This window comes from Ostrinia furnacalis, unplaced genomic scaffold (genome assembly GCF_004193835.3).
Source record: "Ostrinia furnacalis isolate ACB-3 unplaced genomic scaffold, ASM419383v2 OfSCF0704, whole genome shotgun sequence".
NCBI lineage: Eukaryota > Metazoa > Arthropoda > Insecta > Lepidoptera > Crambidae > Ostrinia > Ostrinia furnacalis.
In genome coordinates, this window is record NW_021130943.1 from 71,908 (window position 1) to 86,546 (window position 14,639).

The 14,639-nt window shown below is 39.1% G+C and overlaps 1 protein-coding gene across 1 annotated transcript in view; it reads left to right on the forward strand.

The window, feature by feature from the left end:
- The window catches only part of LOC114349709 (Guanylyl cyclase at 32E), a 71,098-nt gene that overhangs the window by 19,026 nt on the left and 37,433 nt on the right, over positions 1–14,639 (forward strand). Inside the window, exon 5 of the mRNA XM_028300179.1 lies at positions 9,441–9,558. Within this exon, the coding sequence (XP_028155980.1) occupies positions 9,441–9,558 (118 nt within the window). The remainder of the gene's footprint in view (positions 1–9,440; positions 9,559–14,639) is intronic.

A 14,639-nucleotide genomic window follows, 5' to 3' on the forward strand; every position in this document is an offset into this window, starting at 1 on the left:
AGGGCTCAGCCAGCGGGCTGTCGCACGTCAGCGCCACATAAGCCAGTACTGGGTTTCGAAAGTTTTAAGACGCTTTCGGGAGACTGGTGGCTTTATCCCGAGACCAAGTTCTGAACAGCGCCGGCGCACATCGTAGAGGGAAGACCGTTTTTTCATGTCAACCTCTCTATGAAATCGTCATTTGACTGGAATCGACGTCCAGTAAGAGCTCAGAAATGTTCGTAGGATAGCTGTTAGCGAGTAGACAGTTTGTCTAAGACATAAGCAATAGAATTTAACTCCAAAAAGGCCTGCCACAGGCTCGAAACTGACGGCAGGTCACCGATAAGCACGCTTTCAATTTGCTCGTACACATCTCGATGTTAAGTCGAGCAAGCCACCCCCATAAGCCACTGTTTCAGCGAACCAGCACTGCACAAATCGCTCCTCAGGCCGCCTATAAACCCGACCTCTTCGACTGCTGCCCTGCAAACACAGTTTGCATTCATCGGAGAACAGAACTCGCCTCCATTACTCGCCTTCCCATCGAGATGTGTACGAGCAAATTGAAAGGGTGCTTATCGGTGACCTGCCGTCAGTTTCGAGCCTGTGGCAGGCCTTTTTGGAGTTAAATTCTATTGCTTATGTCTTAGACAAACTGTCTACTCGCTAACAGCTATCCTACGAACATTTCTGAGCTCTTGATGGACATCGATTCCAGTCAAATGACGATTTCATAGAGAGGTTGACATGAAAAAACGGTCTTCCCTCTGCGATGTGCGCCGGCGCTGTTCAGAACTTGGTCTCGGGATAAAGCCACCAGTCTCCCGAAAGCGTCTTAAAACTTTCGAAACCCAGGACTGGCTTATGTGGCGCTGACGTGCGACAGCCCGCTGGCTGAGCCCTTCTTGCAATAGTGCAACGATTTGTGCTGCTTCTGAAGGTGTAGAATCCCAGGTAAAGTGTCAAAAGAAGCGGAGATGTGTATGAATCAACGTGTGAAAGCAAAAATCTAAAAACGCGTGCTTTTATAGGGGGTAAATAGGCCGCAACTCGCGACGTATCAAACAGTTCATACATGTCTTTTTCGTTACTTCTTCACATCAGCCGGGATATCTTTTTAAATACTGGTGTGATTTAAATGAATTTGGTATCAATTTAAAGATAAAAGTTTAATCTTTAAAATGGTGCCACTTTTTTTGTTACTAACAAATTCGTTAGTACACAAATTCGCGTGGAAACAACTTCATGTAAGTGATTCCATAGTTTTGCTCGCGAGTGTATTTCAAGTCTAACCCTAGGAAAACCGGAAACTGAGTAATAAGAGGAAAGATTCCTACGCCTGAAAATTCGGATGTTCAATACTATAAATAACCTACTGCGTAAACAATCGGATAATATTGACTGTGTGTCTCGCTCACTATTTCCAGCATTCAAAAGTGTGTGAACAGGATAAGTACCTAGATAGAGCTATAACCAAAAAGTTAATACTCTAGCGGAATTGAGCAACAATAATCGCTCAGTTCGAGCGAGCGAGATTTCACTAGCAGCACCATTGTGTGATAAAAAGAGATGCGTGATGCCGTTGTTAAACCGTTTTTTGCAACTATTATACAGTTCAGAGACACGCAGAAAATTGGAACTCTGATAAATATTTTCAGATTTTACGTGAGTGAAATCGTGGATGTTTATGAGAAATATTGCTTCAAAAACGTGGTGGTGACTGAACCAGTGATTGATATTATATTGTACAAAACAGTGAAATATTCTTGACATTGACCCACAAGTGTCACCCAAAATTGGTTTCTTTTGACAACTCGTGGGTGTTGCTCTATTCCGATTTTCGAAGGAATATTAACTTTATGGCTATAACTGAAATAACATTGCAGGATAAAGCCGACTGTCCACCGCCAGCTAAACTAAGTTAGTTTAGCTCAGCTCGCATAGTTGAGCCAGTTTTTCATACAAGTGCGTCCACCGCAAACTATGCCAGCTAAACGTGAAATGCCCCAGCTAAGTGGAACTAACTTAGTTGTGCGGCCGATCCGTAACTGAGCTAAACGGCTTATTCCACAATTCCCCGTTGACAATCCCCGTCAACGGGGATGAGTGAACTTTTTGTTCACTATTCCCCGTTATTATAGGACTTTATTTTCAACATTATAAGCTCCAATTGGCATTAACGGGGAATAGTGAACAAAAAGTTTACTAATCCCCGTTGACGGGGATTGTCAATGGGGAATAGTGGAATAAGCCAGCTAAACTAAGCGCCTCTCACCCCCTATAACGATAGTCCTCCTCTAAAGTCTCGTCATCACTCGTGTCGTCTTCCATATCACGTCCGGTTTAAACTCGATGTTCTAGCACAAACTGACCATTACTAACGTAGTTTTAGCTTATTTGTTGGTGGACGGACAACGTAGTTCTAGTTTAGCTTAGCTTAGTTCACTGAGTTTAGTTTTCACTTTGTTTAGCCGGCGGTGGACGTTCGGCTTAAGGCCTCAATCAAAGTATCTCTAAACGGCTTAAGTTGTTCGAAATGTTACAAATTATGTCAATTACGAAGCCATCTATGAAGGCAAGGGTTGAAAGCTAATTTCCAAAGTAGGATTATCGTAGAAACATCGATTTACGTCACAGCTGTTGTTGTAAGGGATTAAACAACATTAAGGGTGTTGACGGAAGTGTGAATCTGCCTAAATTAGAAAACAAAAATATTTAAGGATATTTCGAAGATGCGATAAACGTCAAAAGAAAAAAACCGGCCAAGTGCGAGTCGGACTCGCGCACCGAGGGTTCCGTACAAACCTGCAAGGTTTACAAAGTTCGTTCATTACGACAATCGAGTCATAACTATGGTATTTTTATTGCAAAATGAAATTCATAACATTACAATGGGGAAAGATGGAGGCGCATAAATTTAAGACAAAGATCTCTTTATCGTTTAAGTAATCCTTAATTTAATGCATTTGATATGAATTTCAACTTGATAGCTCTACGCGTTCATGAGGAAAAAAGTAATAAGTTTATATTTATTAAAAAATATATATTTTGTAATGTAACTAAAAATTTAAGGTTTTCGGAATTTTTCCTTTATGTGTGCTATAAAACGTTGCTTCATGCCAAATTTCAAGATTCTAGGTCGACTGGAAGTACCCTTTAGGTTTTGATTCCCTTGCGAGTACTTGCGAGTTTCAAAATATGCAGCTTAAATTGCTGTTTCTTTTGATTGCGTTGGCATAGAAGTTTGATTTTGTTACAGCTTAAAGGTATTATAGACCTGAGTATTTGGTATGAATTTCAATTTAATACCTCTACGCGTTTATGAGGAAATGGGTAGTAAGTTTAAAGATTCTGAGTTCACGGGAAGCACCCTGTAGGTTTTGATTCCCTTGCAAGTGTCGAAAATGGCAATGCCAGATTTTGTATGGAAGGTGGCGTCTTTTTTTTTTCGCGCGGCCATCGATCAAACTTTGTTTTTTGATTACAAAATATTGTAATAAACCAAACTTACTATGGCATGGCCTCAGCCTCGAACTTAGCGGGCAGCGGGGCGGGAGCGGCGGCGGCGCTGGAGCGGGGCGGGCAACGCAGACCCGTTCTCGAAACAAGCGGGCAGCTCGCGCGGCGCTTTAGCGGCGAAGTGTTGTGTTCGAGGTTGTGTTGTCGAGATATTTGTTTTTATTCGCAAACGAAATGTCTGAACAACGGCGACAATTTTATTTGGATTCAAATTTATGCTTAACGCTCGATTTATTGTGGGCAAAAGAAGGAGTGCGCTCTGCCCGCTCGTTGCCCGCTCCCTCGCCGCTGCCCGCTCGTTGCCCGCTGCCGCGCCGCTGTTTTCGAGAACCGGTCTATTTGATTTTACGCATAAGATCCTGCCGCTCCCGCGCCGCCGCCGCCGCCGCCCCGCTGCCCGCTAAGTTCGAGGCTGAGGCCTAATTGTATACCTCTAAACTCAGTCTGAACTGAGTTACGAGCATTAGAAGTTTGATGATTTTCATACTAGATTTGCTTTTTGCGCGCAAGTTTTGTAAGAAAAATATGGCGCTATTTTTTTATTGCGCTGATTCTGCTGCATACTGATGTCTGGAACCTTTAATGGATGTTATTGTTCGTTTACACATACAATGTCATTATTTTGTTGCAATTTCTTACAAAACTTGCGCGCAAAAAGCAAATCTAGTATGTAAAATCATCAAACTTCTAATGCTCGTAACTCAGTTCAGACTGAGTTTAGAGGTATACATGCCATAGTAAGTTTGGTTTGTTACACTATTTCGTAATCAAAAAACAAAGTTTGGTCGATGGCCGCGCGAAAAAAAAAAGACGCCACTTTCCATACAAAATCTGGCATTGCCATTTCAGCTTCATACCTACCACGTGTTCCTGAGAAAAAGGGTCTTGACAGACGGACGGACGGACAGACGGACAACAAAGTGATCCTATAAGAAAGAAAGAAAGAAAGAAAGAAAGAAAGAAAGAAAGAAAGAAAGAAAGAAAGAAAGAAAATAATTTTATTTTGACAACAACAGATTCAGGGAACAAAGAATTACATAAAAAAGAAAAAAAAATTACTTAGTTGCCAAAAAAGGTCACCCACTCAGTAATATCTTGACAGTGTGACTGCCAAGACACTGATTTTCAGTGGGTGCCTTTTTGCAGCGCTATTTAACAAAAACAGAAAGAAGAGTAAAAAATAATAATAAAAACCATAAATTAATAATTCAATAAATTAATCAATTATACAAATTTTAAATTAAATAATAACAACATACATAATTAATTAAATTAAAAACATAACAATATTAATAAAATTCATACATAGACATGTCAAAACAAAAACCATTTCTACTGCATGGCCATAAAAGTCGAGGCAGAGACAGAAGAGAAAAAAAAAAAAAAAAATTACTTAGTTGCCAAAAAAGGTCACCCACTCAGTAATATCTTGACAGTGTGACTGCCAAGACACTGATTTTCAGTGGGTGCCTTTTTGCAGCGCTATTTAACAAAAACAGAAAGAAGAGTAAAAAATAATAATAAAAACCATAAATTAATAATTCAATAAATTAATCAATTATACAAATTTTAAATTAAATAATAACAACATACATAATTAATTAAATTAAAAACATAACAATATTAATAAAATTCATACATAGACATGTCAAAACAAAAACCATTTCTACTGCATGGCCATAAAAGTCGAGGCAGAGACAGAAGAGAAAAAAAAAATACATAAAAAAAAGTATCATTTGTCATCAAGTTGATTTGACATTTGCCACGTCCACCAGCCACGTAACAAAAATTATCAATCGGTTTTTGCAATACATACCTACTAATTATAATGGTTCCGTTTTTTCCTTTTGAGGTACGGAACCCTAAAAATATATAAAAATAGACATTATTTTTAAACTTTATTGCTATTCAGTTGATGCTAAAATAATAATCATTAAACGAAGAGTAAACACATTGTTACAACTTCTTTATGCTTCAAGGGCAAACAATTAGAATAATTTATTAACCCACTAGCTTTCCGCCCGCGGCTTCGCCCGCGTGGAATTTTGTCTGTCACAGAAAAACTTTATCGCGCGCGTCCCTGTTCCAAAAACCGGGATAAAAACTATCCTATGTTCTTTCCCGGGACTCAAACTATCTCTATGCCAAATTTCATCAAAATCGGTTGCGAGGTTTAAGCGGGAAAGCGTAACAGACAGACAGACAGACAGACAGACAGACAGACAGACAGACACACAGAGTTACTTTCGCATTTATAATATTAGTTGGGATATTCAAAGTTTTCAAAGGATAAGAAATTTAATTTGTCGAGAAAATTATGCAAAGTTTAAAAAGTAAACCTTCCAAGTTTTTAGAATATTCAATTACAATCGCAAAAAATCAAATCTTGAGACGATACTTGGCTTAACCTTGTCTGAGAAAGGTACGGATATTATAGTTTTAATTTTCTTAGAAGAAGAAAATTATGAAGAGTAAATTAAATAAACTACTTACTTACACACCTAAAATGTTTGAGAATTAGGTATTATAGAGGTAAAGTTTGTGCGTTTGTATATTTGTTGAATTGTAAGGGGTAATCTCGGGATCTACTGAACCAATTTTAAAAACTCTTTCACCAATAGAAAGCCACATTATTGCTGATAAAAAATCGAAAAATTCCACGCGGGCGAAGCCACGGGCGGAAAGCTAGTATTGTAATACGAGTTAATTATTATAGGTAAAATATTTTATACCAGACTATGTACCTATCTACTAACTTAGTTATGGTTACAAGTACGCAAATAAATATACGGAATCATCTAAATATATTGTGTTACAATAACCCAATAATATATTCCGCCATTTATCTGGCAAACGGTAAGCCTTGCGTGTTTTTGAAATATAAACAACCATTAAGCGCAATCATTTCACGGTGCTACGTGACATGTTAAGCAATTACAGCAGGCTGTTTCTGAATTCAGTTACAGTAGGGGTTCCCAATCTTTTTTATCCCGCGGCGCAGTTACAAAAGTATTTAGTGACGGGCCACGGCGTCCTACCCTTTGAAAAAGATACACGGGACTATTCCCACCGCTGCAACTCCTGTGTAGCCAGGATCTACAGCTTGACCGGCAATAAAAACCCATCCAGTGAAGGTCGTGGGGGAAAGTTCTGTCATTGAGAAATATTAAAAGTCAGAAGAACATAAGAGAAGTTCGACTTCCCCCAATGCAAAGCGGGTAACAGGAGACAAAACAAAGGAATAACCTTATGAGGACCTACGAGTATCTTGTGTAAGCTATTAGCTGCTGCCAATAATATTTTTCACAAAATCGCTGATTAAAAAATATACAGTCGAAACACGGGCGGGTAAAACGCCAACGAAACTCTACTGTCTACGGCGCATCAAGGCGCCGCGGCGACACTTTGGGAACCCCTGAGTTACGAGTTACAGCAATACACAATCAAAAACAGCAAATCCTCACAGATCCGTTCTATCCGAACCGATCGCTCGATAAATATCAAATAATCCCCGAAGATTGAGATAGATTAAACAAGTAGGTATATGTCTAGCACTCGACTCGGTCAGTGCCTGAGGTCTGTGAGCGACACGGGAGGGTGTTTACGGGACGTCAAACGTTAGCTTTCAAATGTGCTTCAGATTTGTATGCTCTGTCAGGCCTGTTCATCTCCGCGAGTTTACATTGAAAACAAAACACGCACGATGGCCCACCTACAGGACACTATTCGACAAGGCCTCACATACGAGCGAACATTGACTGACGCACGCATATTCTTGTGTATGATGGAAGAAAATAAAGAAAATGGTGTACTAAATACTGTGCAGTATTTAACTGCCTAAATAATAATAAAAACACAGAATGTACTTTTTTAAGTTGCCTCAAGACACTGGGAGGTAAATAAGTAGTTAATATTATTCATGATAATTCATGCTAAATCATGTATTTCCTCCGCCATTTTCCGCAGTTTGGCACCTCACGTCACATCATTTTACCGAAGTCAGCCCTATAGCTTCGGCGCAGTGCCGATCACTGACGTTTGTCAACAAAATGGTGCTTGACTCTTGAGACAGGCTAAATTACACCATATTGTTAATGACATTGAGCATACATTTGTTTAAATACCTTCGGGAAGTAAAACTTCTGCACGTAGTACTTTATAGATGACCCACGCTGAACTGTCCCACCAAACTCAATGACAGGGGGGCGCTACCATCGTTCAACTATATGGTTTCCAACATGGCAAAAATCGGAACCAGCGATTCAGTATTGACGGTGGCGCCCCACTGTCAATGTCATCGATAGGACAGTTCAGCATTATGGAACTATATTATTATTATGTGGCTCTGTCACGTTATATGTCAATGTCACCCTCCCGTGCCGCTTCCATACCACAGGCAGTGACTGATTTAAACGCTAAACCTATACATAAACATTCTTAATCCCTTCGTATTATTAGAAGCTTCATAGACAATAATTCATGGAGTTGCTTTTTTTGTCCGTCTGCAAGCTGCTCATTTAAGTATTAAGGTCAAAGTAGAAAAACTAGAGTATTTTTACGATCGCGATTATAATAAAAATAATCTAGTTAATCTTGTTTTTTCACTAAAAACTTTCCAACTAACAACAGTGTTATGGATTTCTAATTTTGTAGTGTAGTTTTTAAATCTGGTTACTATCCAGCAAGTGTTAGAAATAATGAATTAGTTATGAACTACCAAAAATAACTTTTATAGATTTCGTTGGACCAAAGTATCAAGAAAATTAAAAAAGTACCAAAAATAGCTCTTGTTACCACTAACATAAGTTGCGACAGTGTTTATGTTCGTCGTCTGTAGACATAATAAGAAACTTATTTCGAGGTTGGCTGGACAGATGCTGATTAATGATGATAGTGATAGTTTGTTACTGCTGCCAAAAATAGGCAAGCGATACAACCTTCTAGCGGCATTGGTTCCCAAAGTGGGGGGCGCGCCCCCTAGGGGAGACGCAGACCTTTAAAGGGGGGCGCGGGCCATCTGTGTACTTAAGTATAAAAAACCCCTTGCATTCGCTGGGAGAATGCATTTCAGACTGCTCGATACGACTAATAAATATTTTTTTGTATGGTCGAAAGGGGGCGCGTCTCAAATAAGTTTGGGAACCAATCTACCGGTTATGTACATTGTACAGTTGGCAGAATGGACTCTACATGTTTGTTGTAATGTCGCCCTTATGACAGAGGTGCCACAGTGCATAAGTTAATGGGTTTATTGTACAACGTGCTTCTTTTGATTTCCTGAAATTTAAGGTGTATATTCTATGAATAAAAACTACTTTAAAAGTTTTAGTAACATGTGTTCCTAAAAGCATCTTTTGGAATATATTATATCATCAATCTTTTAATAGCGTTTTTTTCCAAAATTGTCACTCAGTTATCTAGTCTTTTTGCACATAATTTTCGTTGTTATGTTACGTAAATAATTCATTATTTAAGTTAAAATAATGTGATATTGATATTTTTTACATAGGAAGGTGTTTTTACACGGTTATTTAACTTCGGCGGCAAAGTAGGCACTTAAATTGTATATTACCACCTGTATTTACCATGTGACAAGCAAATAAATAAATATGGCGAATTACGTTATATAAAAATATGAATCGAAAAAAATTTTTAAATTGAAAAATTTTCATGCCAGTCGATTCTTTGAAGTAGTCTTATTAATATGCTAGAGTTCCAGGAAATAAAAACCTTGTAGTTCGTATCTAATTTTTAAGTTCTATACCTACAATTCAGATATCTCAGAGCATTACACAGTGAAGCTTTGTTGTCTATGTAGGCTATGATCGTTCTAGGTATTAACATTTCTATTTTTATAACGTTATGTAACGTAGATGTTGCTTCAATTACATAGGGCAATCTGTTTTCAATCGTTTTTAAGCACGTTCATTTATTCACAGGAACTGGCCCACTCGAATGGCATGACAGTGACAGCTGAACACAGCTTCGAGGACTACATCCCCCTACACATCTCAGATATGGAGGGAATCGTCGACAAGACCTATGAAAAAACCAGAGGTATGTATTACCATCGCAGTTTTGCTAGCCCTTGTCATAGATTGATGATGGCAGTTTATCTATGTCCACGTGTTTCGCTCTGTATTTTCTCTAATTTTTCAAAGGGAGATAAGGAAGGAGAAAATGTTTAGTCTCAGGACCGATTTCATAAATTACCGCCCTTCACTTAACCAAACGATGTTTGCTTAAGTGAAGCAGCAAATCGAACGCACAGCGTTGAATAGAGCTTTATGATTGGTTCGTGTGTCTGTCACTCTGTATGTCCACGTGCACTGTGAGACCTTATAGTAATGTTTGTTAATACAGGCGTTTCTATTGGGTAGTAGGTACTCGTTTAAAGAATCAATGGGTGTTTACTGTTTACATCTTAAAAGTACGTATCTGCTTGGAAATATTTACTATTCAGAAAAATTGCCACTATTTCCAAAAAAGCCAAATATCAGCCTATTTTCCTACACGGTAATGATCCACTTTTTATGGGACAGATAATTCACGCGCTATTTCTTTTTAATAAGATGAGGGAACTGGAGTGTGAAAATCGCAGGTTTCTACTGACGGAGTAATATCAAAGAAATTATCGGTGGAAATGGATCTTTTATGGCGATATTTTATTAAGAACTTAATTTAACTTACTAAAATAAATGACGCATGAGCCGACCACGCAATGTGATAAAATCAGATTATCCTTGTTTTTCTTGTCTTCGTCAATGTCCATTAGCATTAAAAGGGAGTAACAATGTAATTAGGGCCACTTTAATTAGGTTTGGACAATCTTTTTCTTAACGAACATCTGCTACTTTCATTATGCATTAGGGAGTTTTTGTCCAAAATTAGCGGACCTCCGCAACTTCGTTTCCGTATTTTTTATCATGACATGAGTGAGTACATTTTTTGTGATGTGTCAAAAGACGGAAAAAATGGAAAAACTGAATTATTTCGATGTTACCGTTGCGTTGAAGATAATAGAAAAATTAATCAAGTGCGTATCGAACCCGTGATTACCCGTGTAAAGGAATTTCGTATTTTCGTATAGGTATTGCTTCTGAATTGGGTGAGAATCAAATCACGTGTTTTTAATGTATCGAAATTTATATTTACCTACTTGAATAATATGATATTAATTTAGCCGTCAAGGATAAGTGTGGAAATGTATCTTCCTTGACTCCAGGGATTGTGTAAGGATTCCTTCCACACATTTCTTAGGAAAGGTGTGTCTCTTCTCTACACAATGACGTAAAGGGTTGACCTTTGTTTTGAGATACGGTAGGTACGTTAAAAATAATCTTGGTTGACAAAACATAATTTTAGTTACATTTTGCGATAGATGATTTTATTTATAACCATTTTTATTGGTAATGGTTATAAGTAGGTAGATAGTGTAGATACTGTATGTAATTAATAATATGTACTCAGCGACTAAGTTATAACGTCTAGTTATTCTTTCACAAAGTTCAGCGCTTGTGAAGTGAAATAGTTGTATTATTAGAAACTAATTTTAAAGCCGCAAAGCAGCAAAAAAAGACGGGAAATGGAAAAGTGAGGTGCACCGCAGCACAAACCGCAGTGAGTCAGTATCCACATCATAAATTCAAACTCAAAGACCTAATTATTTTGAGATTGAATTTGATTTCGGTATTAGATCGTTTCATCCAGGAAGACGCGCCCCACCATTTTTTGGTCGAGGGAAGCGCGGAGTGCGGGGAGTTTGATTTGAATAATCCGAGCGTCATTATTGTAGTGTGCGTGTGCACTCATGGATAATTTAGCGTGTACCGATAACACTCGAAGTACTCGAACATTTACGGAAGAATGGTGGGGCGCGTCTTCGTGGATGAAACGATCTATAACGGAATATGAGAGGTATTATAGGAGAGTATAACGGTATAATTTACTAATCCACTTAGTATTATTTACTCGTGGGTATTTCTACTTAGTAGAAACTTGAAAGTTGAAAGCCTCTCACATTCACATCAGTAGTACTCCAGTGTTAAGTTACTTGATGAAAGGAATTTTGTTACTAGTATAGATAGGTATACTAAGGTACCTACATCTATTTGTGACATATAAGTGACATCTATTTGTTCCTGCGATTTAAAAACAACGAACTCTAGTCTTCTTTACTGAGATTAAATCATAATATGGAAAGCCTGGTAGATTATACTTAAGCATGTCACAACGTATGCGCCTCAGCTCACGAATCAGTGTGTGCATTTGGTTTAGCAGAATGTTTTGCTAAGACAGACTCTTAAAAACATTCGAAGCGTGCGAACCACACAACAGGTGGGATTGAGATGGGATAAGCATGGGAGCTATGTTGTTGTGTTGTCAGCTGTCTACACTGTTCTAGAGTCTAGAATCTAGACTAAGTTAAAGTGATTAATGGACCCTACCACTACGAGCTAAGTGCATCTATAGCTGTAGATACTGTTATTTATTTGCTACTTAGCAAGGTAAATGAAACGTTTCAGTTTTCTACTGCTTATTTACTTTTGAGAAAGTCTTGTCATTGACTGTCGAGGGACTGCTTTGAAAGAGAGAAAGAAAGAAAGTATTTATTTGATGCGAGTATTAAAAGCATTACAAATAAATAACAACTTAAACACTAAAAAACAGAGTAGGTACACGCACCAAAATGGCATCTGCTCAGTATAAGGCGTGACGGCTTTGCATTGTTTTTTTAAATATTGTACTAGCATTATTGTCGACCGTTTGGTGTAGTGGTTTTAAATCGGACTACTATGCTGAGAGGTCCCGGGTTCAATTCCCGGCAGGGCAGAAATTGAAATGATGAATTTTAATTTTTGTGACGGGACTGGGAGTTACTATGTATAATATGACTGTATGTATATAAAAAGTATATATTATGTAGTATATTATCCGTTAAGCTTTGGGGTTAGATAGCGCTGTGTGAAATTGTCCGTTCGTTCGTTCGTTGTATGTGATACATACGGTTTTCACTAACAATTTTACACCTGTTTCATCTTTTAGACATTGATTTGTTTCTGTGGGATATCCAGTTTGTTTAACATCACTCTTTGCTTAAAAGTATACAAGGTGACAGGCAATTCCCTCGGCTTTTTGCTTGCCTTATATCGCTTGATAATTTTCTAGAAAATGACGCAAGGGAAAAACAGGTCCCAGGGAAAAAATAGACGCGTCAGAAAATGGAAAGTAGGTACTAAATTATAGCTCAAGACATTACCGTAATATTTTAGTTTAAAGCCTTTGTTGGTAAGCACTTACATTAAAATTTAATAGCGCTACGAGTTTAATAATGTAAAGTAGGTATAAGTTTAAAACTTTTAGGGTCTGATTTGATTAAGAATGTTTTTTAGTTATTTAAATTTCATTTTAGCCACTTTTAGCTCTGAACTTAAACCCAATTAGGCAGTTATCAATTAAGTAAGCACTTAACTCTTAAATTGGACAATCTTTTGTCAAGTTGAGTTTTGTTAGCAAAATAACATTTGAAGGAGATTTAAATTAAGTATAGAGGACGAAATTATGTGTGTGGCATCAAACATTCTCGTATTGGCGATGAAAACTTATTTTTATGCATTGCATGCACATTTACATTTAAATGATTGAAACATAATTACGCGCGAGCGATAAGGATGGGTAGCTGGGGGTCATTGAACGAAATTCTCCGTGCTCGGCGGCCGGGCTTAGAAACTTGCTAAGCAGGAGGCACCAATAGAATCGTTCGTTCGTCGTTTCAGCCAAATGACGTCCACTGCTGGACAAAGGCCTCCCCCAAGGTTTTCCACAATGAACGGTCCTGCGCTGCCCGCATCCAGGCTCTTCCCGCGACCTTTACCAGATCGTCGGTCCACCTAGTAGGAGGCCTGCCCACGCTACGTTTTCCAGCCCGTGGTCGCCACTCGAGAACTTTCCTGCCCCAACGGCCATCGTCTCTACGAGCTATGTGCCCCGCCCACTGCCACTTGATTTTAGCAATTCTGCGAGCTATGTCGGTTACTTTGGTTCTCCTACGGATCTCCTCATTTCTGATTCGATCACGCAGGGAAACTCCGAGCATAGCCCGCTCCATCGCCCTTTGGGTGACCTTGAGCCTTCTTATGAGGCCCATAGTAAGCGACCACGTTTCGGATCCATATGTCAACACTGGCAACACACACTGCTCGAAGACTTTCGTCTTGAGACACTGCGGTATTTCGGACATGAGTATATGGCGAAGCTTCCCGAACGCTGCCCATCCGAGTTGGATTCGACGATTGACCTCTTTCTCGAAGTTGGACCTACCTAACTGGACTGTTTGTCCCAGGTATACATAATTGTCGACAACTTCGAGTGTAGAGTCTCCAACCTTCAGAGGAGTGGGTGCAACACGGACATTAGACATGATTTTTGTCTTGTCCATGTTCATTCTGAGGCCCACTTGTTGAGAGGCTCTACTGAGGCCATCGAGCATTGTGCCTAGATCCTCCAAGGTCTCAGCCATGACTACGATATCGTCCGCGAATCGAAGGTGGGTGATGTACTCGCCGTTGATATTTATGCCAAATCCGTTCCAGTCAAGAAGCTTGAAGACATCTTCCAGGGCGGTGGTAAACAGTTTTGGAGATATGACGTCTCCCTGTCTTACCCCTCGCTGCAACTGGATAGGTTTCGAATCCCGATCCTGGAGGCGGACCGACATTGTGGCGTTTTTGTACAAATCCCTCAACACTTCGATATATCGATAGTCAATTTGGCACCTTTGGTCTACAAGCTGTTTTCAAGAGTCATTACGAATCGTCTCGCTCGCAGGCTCGACGACTTCCAGCCTCCCGAACAAGCCGGTTTCCGAAAAGGCTTTAGTACCATAGACCACATACATACGCTAAGGCAGATTATACAGAAGACCGAGGAGTATAATCAACCACTTTGCCTGGCGTTTGTGGATTAGGGGGCGTCCATAAATTACGTGAGACTTTTAGGGGGGGGAGGGGGTCAACGAAAACCTCACAAAATCTCACGTGGGGGAGAGGGGGGTTTCGGAAAATATCACGTAATTTTTCCTACAAGAAATAGAGTAAAATTGCCAGAAAACTGGGTTATTGAAGTAAAAAAAATGTTTT